Here is a 15,066-nt window from a genome sequence, read left to right as displayed (position 1 = left end):
TTGCAGGTCATCGCCTGTTAAAACCAAGAGTGGCCCACTCCCCATTCCCGTCCCTACAGAAGTCAAGGCTCATGATCCTCCTGTCCCTTAAAAGAAACTCACTCTTTCTATAGAAAGAAATGAAAAACATTTGCTGAAGCGATTTTTTTTAAATTCAGAGCTTTTATAGAAAAAGATGTAGATTATTTTTCCAAATAAGCATATCTTGCTTCAAAAGCAAACAAATTCCAGCTGCTTGAAACCAAAATACACTGGAACCTCAGTATTGTAGTGTCCACAGCAGTACCTTTGACTGTGTTTTTAAAAGAAAGACTCGGAGCAGGTGAGGTAAGAGTGTGTGTTTTGGGAAGGGTTGAGGGGAAAAGAGCGAAGCCAAATAGAGTTTGAGTGAAGGCACTTATTTGTAAACTGCACATCCCAGCTCTGGGGAATACTATTATTCACGGAGGGAAACCACTGGCAAGTGGCTTCCCTGTCCGGGAGACTCCTCTGATGTCTGCTTGAGAGCCCCGTTAAGCATCTGATGGTCAGGGTCCTGAAGTCTGCTCCTGCTTCCTTGGGAACACTCAGGCATCTGCAGATACCGATTCCTATTTCAGAGAGCCTCGGCCTCTGTGCCTTTGACCCTGGGGCTGTGCGTGTCTGAGCAGAAGGCCTTGCGGGAAGAGCCTGTAGGAAATGCTTGCTAAGTCCTGGGTGACCTACTGGGGGAAGAGGACAGGAAAGAGGAGTGGGGCTTGTTTCTCAGAGAGGGTAGATCCCGATGTGGGGATATGTAAAGGAGAAGGCCTTGTGGGTTTGTGATCTTGAGCTGTCCTTCTTGCCCTGGCTACGCTCCCAAACTGCTGGTGGTGGGAGATGCCTGGTCCCAGAAGCAGGAAGTGACGTAGAAACCATCCCAACTCCTGTGGGGACTAAGGACCCCGGTTCACACCCTCGACCTGTGATTTCTTCCCCGAGGGAAGCTGAAGCCCAAGGAGCCTCTAAACCAGAAAAACCCAGAAGCCTCAAGTAGAGGCTGGAAAGAAAACCCGGTCATTAAAACCCAGTGCTAGGATGAGACCATGGTGCTTTTCCTGAACACAGAGGCCTGTCCCACTCTGGGTTTCTCGGGACCCCCATTCCCTTCCACTCAGACCTGGCCTCGTGAACCTAGTCCAGAGCCACCTGGGCCCCACCCTCAGGGCACTGAGAGGCCCCTTTGGCTGCTGCCGTTTGCCCCCTAGTAATCCCTTCAGTTGGCCTGTTCCCCACCACTGCTCTGCAGGGCAGATTCTCCGAGGGGAGCGGCAGCTTCTCTGAGATGTCCCCTCTATGGCTGGGAGTGCAGAAAGTCTGCCAGCTCCCCGCGTCTCTTCGGGCCCATGGGGAGGTGACTCCTGGAGGCCAGTGGGGGGCAGCGGCTGGCCTCAGTCAGCACCCGCATCTCCTCAGATCCCCCTCCTGGTTGCTGCCGATGACTACTCTGCCCTCCTCGGCCCTCCTGACCAGGGTTGGGTCTCTGCTGCCCAATTCCGCTTTCTCTTCTGCTGCCCTTGCTTCTTGTTGCCCTAGACGTCTAAAGGGCGGGGGTGGGCTCGCCAGGCGGCTTGGCACTGAATTTCTCCTGTGTGTGCGCTTGTGTCCTTTCCTGCTCCAGGTTTGACTTTGAGGCTCTGGAGAGTGGTGACGATGGTGCATTTGACAAGCTCCGGTCCTGGAGCAGGTCCATCGAGGACCTGCAGCCACCCAGCGCCCTGTCAGCCCCCTTCACCAACAGCCTCGCTCGCTCTGCGCGCCAGTCTGTGCTCCGGTATGTGTGCTCTCGCTCTGCCCGCCTGCCTCCCACCCTCGTCCCCGTCCAGGTCTTGGGTGACAGCGGTGAGTGCTCATGCTCCTCCCTTCACTCTTGCTTCCAGGCTCAGCTCTCTTGCCCTCTGCCTGCCAGTCTGTCTCTGGTCTGTCCTCTCTGTCTCCTTGACTCTGCCCAGCGATCTGTCCTGGGTAAGTACGTCACCCTCGGCTGTGCCCACCCCATCTGGGGTTCCAGCCCTCCCCTCTCCTCTCCCCGTCTCTGGGGGCCCCTCCGTTCATCATTCTCACTCTGCCGTTCCTCCAGGCCTCTGGGCAGGGCTGGTCCTCACCCAGCTCCTTAGTCTTCACCAGCTGGTCCAGCACCTGCCCTCATGTCTGTTTCCCTCTGCTCTGCACGCAGCCCCATCGGCTGCCCGAAGACCAGCTCCCACCCAACCTGCTGCGCTCACCTTCCCTTCACTTCTTCCTTTAGGCCTTTTTTTTCCCTCCAAGGCTACAGCGTGTTCATTTGTCTGTAGTATCTGAAGAGCCGTCCTGCCCGGAGGCAGGTGGACGGACCGGATGATTTCTGAGAGCCCTCCTACAGAGGGAGGCTTTCCTTTGGGTCCTATGGCCCTTTCCATGGCCTCTGTCTCTCAGCCATGCTTTTCTCCCAGTCTTCTTTGGGTTTTGCCCATTCTAGTCATGCACGAGCAGATACCACTTGTGTTTCCTGTTTTTTCCATGAAACATCACTAGGGGCAAAGTCAGATATAGTCCCTAGCCCTTCTATAGCCTTTGGGATCTGCTCTGTCTTTTCTAGGACATAGATGTGGGATGGGAGCTAAGATGCCCCTGCCCCAGGGAATGTGTTGAAGATGCAGTGACTAGAAGGAAGAGGAAGGATGCCTCAAATGAATGTCTCCTGGACCCATCTTGAGGTCTAGGAAGGCCTACACACCTCGTGTTGTATTTTGGAGGACGTCTGGGCTTAGGATGGTTTGGGCACTGGTTGTAATGCTGGGATCCTGGATAGTTAACTGACAAAGACCTGTTCCAGGGAGGTGAAAACAGTGGAGTGCCCTGCCCCCTGCACCTGCACCCCCTGCATCTCTCTGGGCTGCTGGTGCAAAGTCCTCCATCCCCCTTTTCTTCTGCTGCTGAGGGGCAGCCTGCTGTCTGGGTGATGGCAAGTGCTTCTAGACCCTTCACCAGCAGCCCCTCTCCCCCAGGTATAGCACTCTCCCTGGGCGCAGGGCGCTGAAGAACTCCCGCCTGGTGAGTCAGAAGGATGACGTCCACGTCTGTATCCTTTGTCTCAGAGCCATCATGAACTATCAGGTAAGGCGACAGCACTAGCCACGGGTGCTCTGCCTCATCTCCCGCACCAGGAGAGCTAGGAAGGCACTAGCTTGTAAAAGACAGGTTTGCTGTTGGGCCTGCAGTCAGGGAGCTCCGGCTGGGATCTGTCTTCCCCACCGTCATGGTCTCCCCTCCTCCTGTCCTTTCCCTTTGCTACAGTATGGATTCAACCTGGTCATGTCCCACCCTCACGCTGTCAATGAGATTGCGCTCAGCCTCAACAACAAGAATCCAAGGTGAGTTCCTTCCCTCCCCTTTCCTCCCCGCTCTGCCCAGGACTCTGGAGAACTGGGCTGCACTTGTCCCTGCCAAGAAGTCCCGCCTGGCCTCGGGTCCTGCGGCTTAGGTCAGCGCCTTGGTTTGGCCCCTCACCTCTGCTGGAGGAGGAGTGTTCTGCTCTCCTCTGGTCTACACAGCTTAGGGAGGGAGAAAGCCTGCCTTCCCCTGCCTTCTTTCCCAAACCCACCCTCTCCCTCACCACCGAGGCTGTCTCTACTCTCTTGAAAGGACTCACCCAGTTGTGGAAGCGAGCTGTGTGGTGGCCAGGGTCAGGGGCTAGGGTGTTAATCTTCATTCTCCACCCCTTAGGACCAAAGCACTTGTCTTAGAGCTCCTGGCAGCCGTGTGTTTGGTACGGGGAGGCCACGAAATCATTCTTGCTGCCTTTGACAATTTCAAAGAGGTCAGTTTCCTATACCCATGTGTGTGCGTGCGTGCGTGCGTGTGTGTGTGTGTGTGTGTGTGTGTTTTTGGCGGGGAGGAGGTGTGAGCCAGGTAGGTAAGCGCCCTTTCCTGTGATCTCACACATCCTAGGGATTTTAACAGCCTAGTGCTTTTAGCTAGGTATTCTGCCCCCTGCTTTTTTAAACCAAAACCAAAACTTCATTCTTACTAGATCTTGTGCCGGGAAAGCTCCTGACTGGCCAGCGAAGGATGCCCTCACTTGAGGGCTATAGTCCAGCAGTTCTAACCTGCTGTGCAGCAGAATACCTGAAGAGCGTGTGTTAAATGCACAGGCCCCTGGGAGGCCTGGCCATCTGTGCGTTAACAGGCTCCCCAGGCCGTTCTGAGGCAGTGAACCCACTGGTAGAACCCGAGGCAGTGATATTTGTAGTGGGAGGAGAAGGCAAGCAGGGATCCTCCTGGGGTGTTGGCTGTCATTGGTGAGGGGAGAGGGAGCTCCTACTTGGAATTCCCCAGACTTGGCCTGGCTTTGAAACCCCCATCTGCTTGAACATAGGATTCCTCGGCATACAGCTGCAGCTGCTGGTCCCACCTCTTCCTCCTTTTTGGACCTCTTCCCTAGCATCCATTGTTCAAGCCAGGAAATGGCTTTTCCTCCTTGAAGCCAGAGGCTCAGAGGAGTCTCTGGACCCCTCTCAGCACAGAGGCTTTCCTGCACCCAGGCCTCTCTCCTGCGTCCCCACTAGGACTTCAGCCTCCTGCCTCAGCCATGGCCTCCAACCTTCCTCCACCCTCCCTCTTTCCTTCAATAGCTCGGCAACACCAGGCCCCTGTGTTTCTTCTTGGCCTACACTCAGAGGCACCCAGAGCCCAGACTAAGGGCACACGCTTTACTGAGCTCCCTCAGGGACCCAGAGCAGATGCCATGTCCCAGGCTTTCTTCTATCATGTCCCAAGTGACCCGTTACATAGAAAGAATTGTGGTTACACTTGGTCTGTACCAGTCCCTTTGCTGGATGTTCCTGGGAACCAGGGCTCAGGGGCTTGGGTTCTGCATGGGACAGATCCTGTTACTGAGAAAGTTTGCTTGTTCAGGTATGCAAGGAGTTGCACCGCTTTGAGAAGCTGATGGAGTATTTCCGGAATGAGGACAGCAACATCGACTTCATGGTGAGGAGCTGGTCCTGGGTCAGGTGCATGCCCAGCAGGGCCGCCCACTCCTTGAGAACGGGGCTGAGCCGACAGCGTACTCTGACGTTCCGTGTAGGACCCAGAGTGGTTCTCTTCTCAGCAAACGCTCCTCATCCACTCACTCACTCACCCCAGAAAGCTTTTAGAAACTCCAGGACAATTTCTGTCTTGGGTCTCCTCCTTTCCCGCTTTGTGTGGCCGCACTGTCCCTGATTTGGACCCTTTGTGAGCTGCTTTCCTCTTCCCCAGCTTCTCCTCAGTTCTCCTCACTTCCCTTCAGTCTAGGGTATACAGCTAGTAGGGTTGTCTCAAGGAATACCTGCTGGTGTGCAAAGGAAATCCGCCAAATCTTCATGTACACCTATTTCTCATGTAATTTACTTGTCTTCGTAAAATGAATATTAAGTTCGACGTTTTCTAAGTTAAAATTCTCTTATTGCTCCCTGAAAGACGTACCTTTTTTACTCCTTTTGATGATCCGCCTGATGATGCTGGCTCTAACAGCCGCCTCCCCTCCGTGTCTCGGCTCTCTCTGCCCCTCTGGGCTGCTCCTTCCCCAGGTGGCCTGCATGCAGTTTATCAACATCGTGGTGCACTCGGTGGAGGACATGAACTTCCGGGTCCACCTGCAGTATGAGTTTACAAAGCTGGGGCTGGAGGAGTTCCTGCAGGTGAGCTGGGCTGGAGTCCTCACGGGATGAGGCGCTTCGGGGAAGAGGACCAGCTTAGAAAAACTCCACGAGGAGTTTTTCTTTTACAAGAGCCTAGTCACGGATGCTCCTGGCACCCTGCCTGTCTTCTGTGACCTGGGACTCTGGCCTTTGCGCAGAGGGCTCCTCAGTCAGTCAGCTCCGCAGGGCGAGAATCTGACACGGCTACAGTAGGAGCTCCCTGGGTCCTAGGCTCTAGGAAGGGGTCATGGAGGCTGATGAGGAGGCTCCCCCAACTACTACTCTCTCTGCTTTCCCCCAGAAGTCAAGGCACACAGAGAGCGAGAAGCTGCAGGTGCAGATCCAGGCATACCTGGACAACGTGTTTGATGTGGGGGGTTTGCTGGAGGATGCCGAGACCAAGAATGTGGCCCTGGAGAAGGTGGAAGAGCTGGAGGAGCATGTGTCCCATGTAGGTGGTCCTCCTTTGCTGCCAGAACCACTGTTGAGGGTGGGGAGAGAGTGGGGACATCTGAGTCCCAGGAATCCTGAGCTGACCTGCTTACCTCCCGATTGAGCCTCAGGGAAGCCTCAGAATCCACTGGGGCTCTCTAGCGCACGCTCTGGCTGAGACACTAGTTCATCCGCGGTGGAACACACATTGACCTCAGGACTGGGTGTGAGGTGGCCTCAGGCTCGAGAGAGGCAGATGTGGCCATTTGTCTTGCACTATTTCATGTGGTCTCAGACCCTGGGCTCACAGGAGTTACCTAGGGAAGCCACTGGGCCAAGCTGCCTTTGGGGCCCTGGGTGGAGGGGTCGGGCCTGGGTCCTGACTGGGGTTCAGACTGTGCTGAGTGCCCAGACTTTAGGGCCATCCCCAAACCTGCCCTTTTCATCCTGCAGCTCACAGAGAAGCTTCTGGACCTAGAGAATGAGAACATGATGCGTGTGGCAGAGCTAGAGAAGCAGCTGCTGCAGCGGGAGAAGGAACTCGAGAGCATCAAGGTACCAGGTTACGTGGGGAAGGGAGCCCCTGACTGGTACTGGGTGCTGGGGCCTGGGGAGCTTGCTTTTCGTTCCATGTCAGTCATGTCAAGTCCTCGAGCATCCAGATATTAATTCACTCCTGAGGCACTCGAATGAGGGTGGGCTGATGATTTCACCCCATGTTTTAGCTGGAGAGGGAAGCTGGAGCCAGAGTGGGCCAGACACACACACACAGGAGGGTGGGAGCAGGTGGGGCACCTCTGGAGCCCCTGTCTCCTCCTGCCAGCCCACCCCCCTTGCTTCTCCCTCACCTGCACCTCCACGTGCTTCCCCAGCCCAGCGCAATGAACAGGCTCAGAATAGCCCAGGTACTTGGGGCTGTTTATCAGGATATCTACCAGGTATTCCAGATTGGAGAGCAGGGCCTCCTCACATTTCGGTGTCTTCTCTGTCCCTCACCTAACTTTTTGTTAGTTATAAAATCATGCCCCAACCCATCTCTTCTTCCACAGGAATACAAATACGCTGGCTCTGTTGAGCTCAGTACATACCTGCCAAGCCCCTGCTAAGAGTCTGAAGCGCTGAGTCGGGAGTATGGAGGATACAGAGGTGGCTAAGGCAGGGTCTTGTCTGTAGGGGGCTTCCAATTGAGCGACTGTACAAACCAAATGGAATGAGAGCAGGACTGAGGCACAGAGGGCTGAGACTGCCATAGCAGGCTGCTGGTGGGTTAAGGAGAGTTTCACAAGGGCAGCCTTCTACCTGGGCCTTGAGGGACCAGTGAGACTGGGCTGGAGCAGTGAGGAAGGACACTGCAGGGCGCCAGCCAAGCAGGCTTGCTCTTCCGCCCCCCTCTTTTGTTCTGCTGCATTCCAGTTTTCCTTGGGTTTCTGCCGCTCTCTGCCTCTGAGTATCCTCCTGGAGACCCTTGGGTAGGAAGTCTCACTCCCAGGAGCATCGCCTGCTGCGCTTTCAGGTGCTCTTTTCTTAATGGTGCTGTCTGCCCAATAGGAGACTTACGAGAACACGAGCCACCAGGTACACACCCTGCGGCGGCTCATTAAAGAGAAGGAGGAGGCCTTCCAGCGCCGATGCCACTTGGAGCCCACCGCCCGGGACCTAGAGTCAGTGGGCAGCGAGGCCCTGGCCCGGGTAGGCCCTGAGGAACTGAATGAGGGCATGCCCCCCTCCGACCTGGACCTCCTGGTTCCGGCCCCGCCCCCCGAGGAGGCCCTACCTCTGCCTCCGCCACCGGCTCCTCCCTTGCCCCCTCCACCTCCCCCGTTACCAGGTAAGCAGGACCCTTACCTGGTAGAAGGCAAGAGGTGCAGCCTTATTGTGGGGCCAGACCAAAGGCCCAGTCAGCAGCATCTCCACAGGGAGAAACTGGGGATGTGGCTGGAAGGATGTAAAGTCAGGTGGGAGAGGCTGAGGGAGGGTTAGAATCTGAGGGAGGCTCAGATTACTAGGGAAGGGATGTCTATGAGCAGACGTGGATCTGTTTTAAGGAGCGTAAAGATGCTGCTCCCGATTCCTCTGAAGACATCCAAGGAGAGGGCTTAGACCAAAGCAGGGGAGAGTGGGTCAGAGACCGCACGACCTGCCCCGTCAGTTAGGACCCCTGGGAGCCACTTGGGCAGGGAGTTCATGCAGCCTCCTTCCCTGGTAGTCTTTAAGGACAGGTAGGGCGGACAGAGGGGAGTCTCTTGGCCCCTGGGTCACTGTGCTATTTCTTCTTTTCCCAGACAAGTGTCCCCCAGCCCCACCTCTCCCCGGCGCTGCTCCCTCTGTGGTGTTGACAGTAGGCCTGTCAGGTGAGTGTCCCGAGGGCTCTGGGCAGGGCTAGTGGGACCGAGGGAGTGTGTCCTTGGCTCCTGCCTCACTGATCCTCCTTCCAAATTAGCCATTCGCATTAAGAAACCCATCAAGACCAAGTTCCGGCTGCCTGTCTTCAACTGGACAGCACTGAAACCCAACCAGATCAGCGGCACTGTCTTTAGCGAACTTGATGATGAGAAGATCTTGGAGGTAGCAGGGCCTGGGGCCCTCAGGGCTGGGGTTGGGAGCTGGGGCCCAGGTTGCCCTTTAAGGTAGATCTCTTGGCTTTGGAAGAGCCCTCAGACTCAGCCCTCCATGTACCAGAGCTGAGCTGATGCTGGTGTGCTGCCAGCGGGTCCTCTTGTAGGATGAGGCCACAGCATTTTCCCTTCTCATCAACTCCTGCCAGGACCTGGATCTGGACAAGTTTGAAGAACTGTTCAAGACAAAAGCCCAGGGCCCTGCCCTTGACCTCATCTGCTCCAAGAACAAGACAGCACAAAAGGCTGCCAGCAAGGTGACCCTGCTGGAAGCCAATCGTGCCAAGAACCTGGCCATCACCCTCCGCAAGGCTGGCCGCTCAGCTGAGGAGATCTGCAGGGCCATCCACACGTGAGGCTCCCACTGACCTTTCCCTGGTCCCCAGCTAGTTGGTAACCCACCTAGGATCTCCACCTAGGATCCTAGCCTTCCCTGGATTCCAGGGCATTGACAGAACTCCCTCAGTCATCCAGTGGCTTGGCCAGAATTTACTGCATCTGTGCTGTGTGCCAGGCACTGTGTGAGGTGCTGGGGAGTCAGCCCAGACCTTCATTCAAGGAGCTCCTAGCCTAGGGCTTCCCTGGTGGCGCAGTGGTTGAGAGTCCGCCTGCCGATGCAGGGGACACGGGTTCGTGCCCTGGTCCGGGAAGATCCCACATGCCGCGGAGCAGCTGGGCCCGTGAGCCATGGCCGCTGAGCCTGCGCGTCCAGAGCCTGTGCTCCGCAACGGGAGAGGCCACAACAGTGAGAGGCCCGCGTACCGCAAAAAAAAAAAAAAGAAAAAAAAAGGAGCTCCCAGTCTAATGGGAACAGTCCAGTAACACTGGGTGACAACACCAAGGTAGTGGAGGTACAGGCAGCTTTGGGAGAACAGGGAGGGCTAGGTAGCTGAGCTTGGTGATCAGGGAAGGCTTCCTGGAGGAGGTGATGTCTCACTTGCAACCTGAAGGATGTATATGAACTCCAGGTCAGGGCCTGGAGGGAGAGGCATGGTGCCCTGAGTACTGAAAATTGACTCTGGCTTTAGTGTAAGGAGGGGAGTAGGAGAGACAGAGTAGAGAGGCGAGCAGAAGTCTTGCAGGCTGGGCCTCGTAAGCCACGTCCGGGTGTTAAGACTTGTCCCTAGTTGCAGAGGGAAGACGTTGAAGGGTTCTTAAACAGGGCATGGAATGTGACCCTAGGATTGCTACTGGTGCTGAGTAACACCAGCCCTGGAGTTACTGGAGGTGAGACAGTGAGTCCTCTGCCTCTGGCTGTGTGGTGCTCAAGACCCCACCCTCCGTCCTTGTAGGAGCTGGAAAATGAAGGGATGACAGATAATGTGGGCAAAGGCAAGACCTGAGGTGGTCCCTCCCTCCTACACAGGTTTGACCTCCAGACACTACCCGTGGACTTCGTGGAGTGCCTGATGCGCTTCCTGCCCACAGAGGCTGAGGTGAAGCTGCTGCGGCAATACGAGCGGGAGCGGCAGCCCCTGGAGGAGCTGGCGGCCGAGGACCGCTTCATGCTGCTCTTCAGCAAGGTGGAGCGGCTGACCCAGCGAATGGCTGGCATGGCCTTCCTGGGCAACTTCCAGGACAACCTGCAGATGCTCACGCCGGTACGGCCCCCACCTGTATCATGGTTGTCTGCGGCCGCCCCTCCGCCCTTTACCTGCTAGTCCCCTCCCCTGCCAGCCCCTCCCTGACTTTGCCGCATCCCGGCATGGGGTCACTCAGTTATTCATCTTGCCTTCCAGCAACTCAACGCCATCATTGCAGCCTCTGCCTCCGTCAAGTCCTCACAGAAGCTGAAGCAGATGTTGGAGGTGGGGAGAGGTTGGGGATGGAGGTGCCGGGGCTTCCCGGGTCCTGGGTGGGGGCCTGGCGCTATAGAGAGAGGAGGAAGGAGCCCTCGGGTCTTGCCCTGAGTTCTTCCCGTGCCTCCTTTGGACAGATCATACTTGCCCTGGGGAACTACATGAACAGCAGCAAGCGGGGAGCTGTGTATGGCTTCAAGCTCCAGAGCCTGGATCTGGTGAGATGGTGGGGACAGCAAGCGGCCAGGAAGCTGGATGGGGCAGCGGCTGGGGCGCCAGGGTGTTCAGCCCTCTTGCACTGACCGCTGTCCCCCTCTACCAGCTGCTGGACACCAAGTCCACTGACAGGAAGATGACACTGCTGCATTTCATCGCCCTGACAGTAAAGGAGAAATACCCAGACCTGGCTAACTTCTGGCATGAGCTGCACTTTGTGGAGAAAGCTGCGGCAGGTGAGGGGAGCCTGGCCCAGCGAGCCTGCCTCGCGTCCAGCTCAGGACAATCCCTGGAAGCTATGAGGAGGGGGAGCACTTGGGTGCCTTTCTTTCTTGCTTTTGTTTTCTTTTTTCTGACCACTTCAAAGTTTTCCGCTGGGGCCATGGGCAGGGGCCACCCCAGAGGGAGCCTTCCTACAGGCACCAGGCCCCACCCAGCCCTTTCCACTTGGGTGCTGTGGGAGCTGGAAGGGAAGGGCAGCGGTGGCTCTTCACTGCCAACCCCCCCAAGCTGGCCCCAGAGCCTGTGTCTCTGTGATGTATGGGAAGTGCTTAGAAAACCCATAAAGCCCCCCACAGACATAGGGTGGCTGTTATTTTTGCCCCCCTCGTGAAACTGGGGCAGGCCTGGGGCAGCTCTGTTTTGGAGCCCAGCAGTCTGCGGCTCACCTTCCCTTGCTACCTTCGGGGTCATGAGCCCACGGCCTCTTTTCCTTTTCCTTGCCCCTGTGAGAGCTTGGCTAGCTTGGTTTGCCCCTCTCCGTCCACGCTGGTAGCTCTGGAAGGGGGGCGTGAGGAACCGAGTGAGCCCATGCTGAGCGGGAGGGCTGGAGCTGGCTGTAGTCCTCAGCCCGGGCTCTGGTGACAACAGTGTCCCTGGAGAACGTGCTGCTAGACGTGAAGGAGCTGGGCCGGGGCATGGAGCTGATTCGGCGGGAGTGCAGCATACATGACAACAGCGTCCTGCGCAGCTTCCTTAGCACCAACGAAGGCAAACTGGACAAGCTCCAGCGCGATGCCAAGACAGCCGAGGTGAGCACAGGGTGGAGGTGGGTGGGAGAGGCTGGGGCCAAGGTGCCGTGAGCCTCTGGCGGGCTTAGTTCTGGTTCTTGGGTCAGAGAACTTTTGTCAAGCAGCTGGCTGGCTGATCGTGGGGAGAGGGGGCGCTGGGGATGGCAGGCAGCTGCCTCTGGAGACGCACTCTAGGGGGCTTGGCGAGCCCCTAGTTCTTTGCCCTCCCACAGGGGCTGTGGGGGGCTGCGGCTTCCTGTGGGCCTCCTGCCCCTGCTGGGAGCCGGGCTTCTCCTTCCCCGCCAGGCTGACCCCTTCTGCCCACCCCCTCCCCAGGAGGCCTACAATGCTGTTGTGCGCTACTTTGGTGAGAGTCCCAAGACCACGCCTCCTTCTGTATTCTTCCCAGTATTTGTCCGATTCATTCGTTCTTACAAGGTGAGCAGAAGAGAGACTTTTAAAGAGGAGTTTGGCTGAGAGAAAACTGGTAGGGGGAGAGAGGGCTGGGCTTCAGGCTTGGGCCTTTTCCGTCTCCTCCTCTGAGTCCTGCGAGGGAGCGATGGAAGCTGGCCACAGGCCTCTTAGCTGTGAACTGGTGGGCAGGGTGGGGGCCCAGGCCCTTCCTGTCATTGTTTGGGGCAGGAAGTGCCCCTCCAGAGAGTGGCCACCTGGGGTTGCTGGTCCCACTGACACCCACTCTCCACCCTCAGTGTCAGCCCCTCCCCTCACAGCTCACAGCCCCTGTGACTGACACACACACACACACACACACACACCATCTTTCATGGTTCTTAGGAAGCAGAACAAGAGAATGAAGCCCGCAAGAAGCAGGAGGAGGTAATGCGGGAGAAGCAGCTGGCTCAGGAAGCCAAGAAACTGGATGCCAAGGTGGGTGGGACCAAGAACTGGGGCCTGGAAAACACGGCAAAGGATTAGGAGGGGGTGGAGCAGAGAGCTGGAGAGGAGATGGAGAACTGGAGCCCACAGACCACCCAAAGGGCCTGATGATGGAGTCCAGAGGGATGGAGAGGGGGGCTATGGGAGGGGATTCCTAGGCAATGATGGGGGCTGGGCTGGCGGGCGAGCACAATCAAGGGCATCCTCAGACTGCATCTCGGGGCAGGAACCAGCCCCGCGGTACGTTAGCGGTGACTCCCTTTCTCTTCAAATGCTCGGCTCTAGACCCCATCCCAGCGGAACAAGTGGCAACAGCAGGAGCTAATTGCAGAGTTGAGGCGGCGCCAGGCCAAGGAGCACCGGCCTGTTTACGAGGGGAAGGATGGTACCATTGAGGACATCATCACAGGTGGGGCCCTTTTCCATCCCTGGTTCCTGGCCACTGGGCCCAGCTCCCAAACCCCAACCATAGCCCTTTGGGCCCTCCTCCTCCTACCCCACCCCCATGGGGCCTGACCACTGTGTCTCTCTCCTGGGCCACAGTGCTGAAGAGTGTCCCTTTCACGGCCCGTACTGCCAAGCGGGGCTCACGCTTCTTCTGCGATGCAGCCCATCATGATGAGTCAAACTGTTAACCCCCAAGGCTGGGGCCCTTGACAGGTACTGGGCACCACGGTTGCCCTCTCTGCATGCCCACCTCCCAGGACTCCTGCTGGGTCCCACAGGCGCCTCCTCTCCTGCATGACTTGGAACCATCCTCTGGCAGCCCCGTGGTGATGGGGACACATACTCCTTCCCTTGCATGCCCCATGCTCTGAGAAGCATGGCTTATCCCCTGCATGTGCCCTCAGGGAAGTGGTTATCTCTCCCACTAATGCTGTCTGGCTTCTACTAAGACCTAAGGGGTAGGGAGTTGCCAAAACAGGCAGGACCAGGCGCGCCACCGCCGCTGATCACAGAGGCTGAGAGTCTCTGGTCCTGGGCCCAGGTATCATTTGTCCTTGTCTCCTGTAAGAGCTCTGGCAGTGGCTTCTGCCCAGGGGCATCAGATGACCCTTGACCTCTGTTTCCTGATATCCAATCTGCCTGGGGTCTCTTCCCAGCTTCTAGATCTTGCTGAGTCCACCTTGTTTCTGTCACTCCCCAGTGGCCTCTAGTACCCCCACCTGTTCTTCTGAATGTGCAGAGCCCGCCCCAGAAATCTCCCTGACCATCCCCTCCAGTCTGTCTTTAATCTTCTCCCTCATCGACCTCACGGCTGGCTCTTGGCTGGCCCTGCCTGTGCGGCTGGGCCCTCAGAAGGTGGGCCTGGCCCAGCCTCCCTGCCTGTTCATAGGCCTCTGTTTCCCCTACAGGCCTCTACCACCAGCCCCTTGTCGTTCGCCACCAAGCCAGGAGTGCCGCACCGCCTGCTGGCCCCCCTCGGGCTCCAGGCCCCCACTGAGACCTTCTTGGAGGCAGAAGCACTTCAACCCTGAGTCCTTCAAGTCCAACCAGTAGACCTGAAGCCCTGGAATTGGCCAAGGGCCCAGCAGAGGGCTATGCTGCTCTCAACCCAGTGTCCACCCTAGCTCTCAAAGCTGCATCTTGCCTGCCGCCACTGTGGGCACTAGGTCTTTCAGGGCCTGGCACTTCCCTGGTGCCTCCAGTACTGCACTTTGCTCCCAAGGTCTTCAACATCATTTCCTCAAGGGTCAGCTCAGGGCTGGAGAAAACCATTTCCAGCTTTAGGCTATGAACGGGCACCTAGGCCCACCACCACTAGAGCCAGAGGGACGAGAGGAGAAAACAATTTTTTCCTTCTTTTTTCCCCTTACTTTTTGCAACCCAATGGTCAGCTGCGATCTAGAAGTGTCCAAGCTTAGGGAGCCCTGGGGCGGGGCCCTGCCAGTCTCAGATCGTCTTTTACCAGGAGCAAGTCTCTCCTAAGCCTGGGCAGTGTGCCCTAGTGATAAGGGGAAAGGAGAGATGCCATGCTCCCTGCCCTTGGCCCTTTGCGTTCTAGGCTGACTGTCCTTGCCGAGGTGGGCAGAGGACTAGTTTTCTCTGCCTAGAGAAACGGTGTGCCAAGAACGTCCTCACCTTCTTCCCCCAGCTAGGTTTTGTTGGCAGGGGCGGGGTCATGTCGGTCTTAGCTATTTTCTCCGTCCCCTGCCGGTTTCTTCTCGGCCCCTGGGAGGGAATACAGGGGCCCACTCCTTTTTGTACATGTACCACTTCCTTCTCTCTTGTACATAAACTCCAGACTTTCCTTCTCTCAACAAAGGCTTGAAATACCAGGCCTGACTCTGTCTCCTCTTTCTGAGTGTGGCGGCAGGGCTAAGCTGCCCCTTTAGGCTGACCCGAGCCACGGGGATAGAAAGGAGGCTGGGCAGAGCTGCCACGCTCGGGGGAGGTGAGTGCGGAAGCCTGGAGA

General features: G+C 57.1%; 1 protein-coding gene across 4 annotated transcripts in view; it reads left to right on the top strand.

Moving 5' to 3' along the window:
- FMNL3 (formin like 3) overlaps nt 1-14,929 on the top strand; it is a 55,281-nt gene extending 40,352 nt beyond the window's left edge. Inside the window, exons 6-27 of one of the 4 annotated variants that reach the window (XM_067696435.1) lie at nt 1,640-1,792; nt 3,006-3,114; nt 3,295-3,371; nt 3,724-3,817; nt 4,915-4,989; nt 5,571-5,681; nt 5,986-6,132; nt 6,567-6,668; nt 7,662-7,941; nt 8,396-8,464; nt 8,554-8,678; nt 8,878-9,080; nt 10,095-10,329; nt 10,468-10,536; nt 10,665-10,745; nt 10,850-10,979; nt 11,614-11,774; nt 12,090-12,191; nt 12,549-12,641; nt 12,936-13,059; nt 13,194-13,310; nt 14,006-14,929. In XM_067696435.1, coding sequence (XP_067552536.1) covers nt 1,640-1,792; nt 3,006-3,114; nt 3,295-3,371; nt 3,724-3,817; nt 4,915-4,989; nt 5,571-5,681; nt 5,986-6,132; nt 6,567-6,668; nt 7,662-7,941; nt 8,396-8,464; nt 8,554-8,678; nt 8,878-9,080; nt 10,095-10,329; nt 10,468-10,536; nt 10,665-10,745; nt 10,850-10,979; nt 11,614-11,774; nt 12,090-12,191; nt 12,549-12,641; nt 12,936-13,059; nt 13,194-13,285 — 2,632 coding nt within the window. In that variant the 3' untranslated portion in view covers nt 13,286-13,310; nt 14,006-14,929. Of the gene's footprint in view, nt 1-1,639; nt 1,793-1,962; nt 1,984-3,005; nt 3,115-3,294; nt 3,372-3,723; nt 3,818-4,914; nt 4,990-5,570; nt 5,682-5,982; nt 6,133-6,566; nt 6,669-7,661; nt 7,942-8,395; nt 8,465-8,553; nt 8,679-8,877; nt 9,081-10,094; nt 10,330-10,467; nt 10,537-10,664; nt 10,746-10,849; nt 10,980-11,613; nt 11,775-12,089; nt 12,192-12,548; nt 12,642-12,935; nt 13,060-13,193; nt 13,311-14,005 lie in introns of those variants that run through there. The other 3 variants (XM_067696434.1, XM_067696437.1, XM_067696436.1) reach the window with 3 other exon arrangements.
- Nucleotides 14,930-15,066: the final 137 nt, after the last annotated feature.

The sequence above is a fragment of the Pseudorca crassidens genome, chromosome 11 (assembly GCF_039906515.1).
Source record: "Pseudorca crassidens isolate mPseCra1 chromosome 11, mPseCra1.hap1, whole genome shotgun sequence".
Lineage (NCBI taxonomy): Eukaryota > Metazoa > Chordata > Mammalia > Artiodactyla > Delphinidae > Pseudorca > Pseudorca crassidens.
The sequence above is the reverse complement of the archived record's forward strand: the minus strand, read 5'-3'. Positions and strand labels throughout refer to the sequence as shown.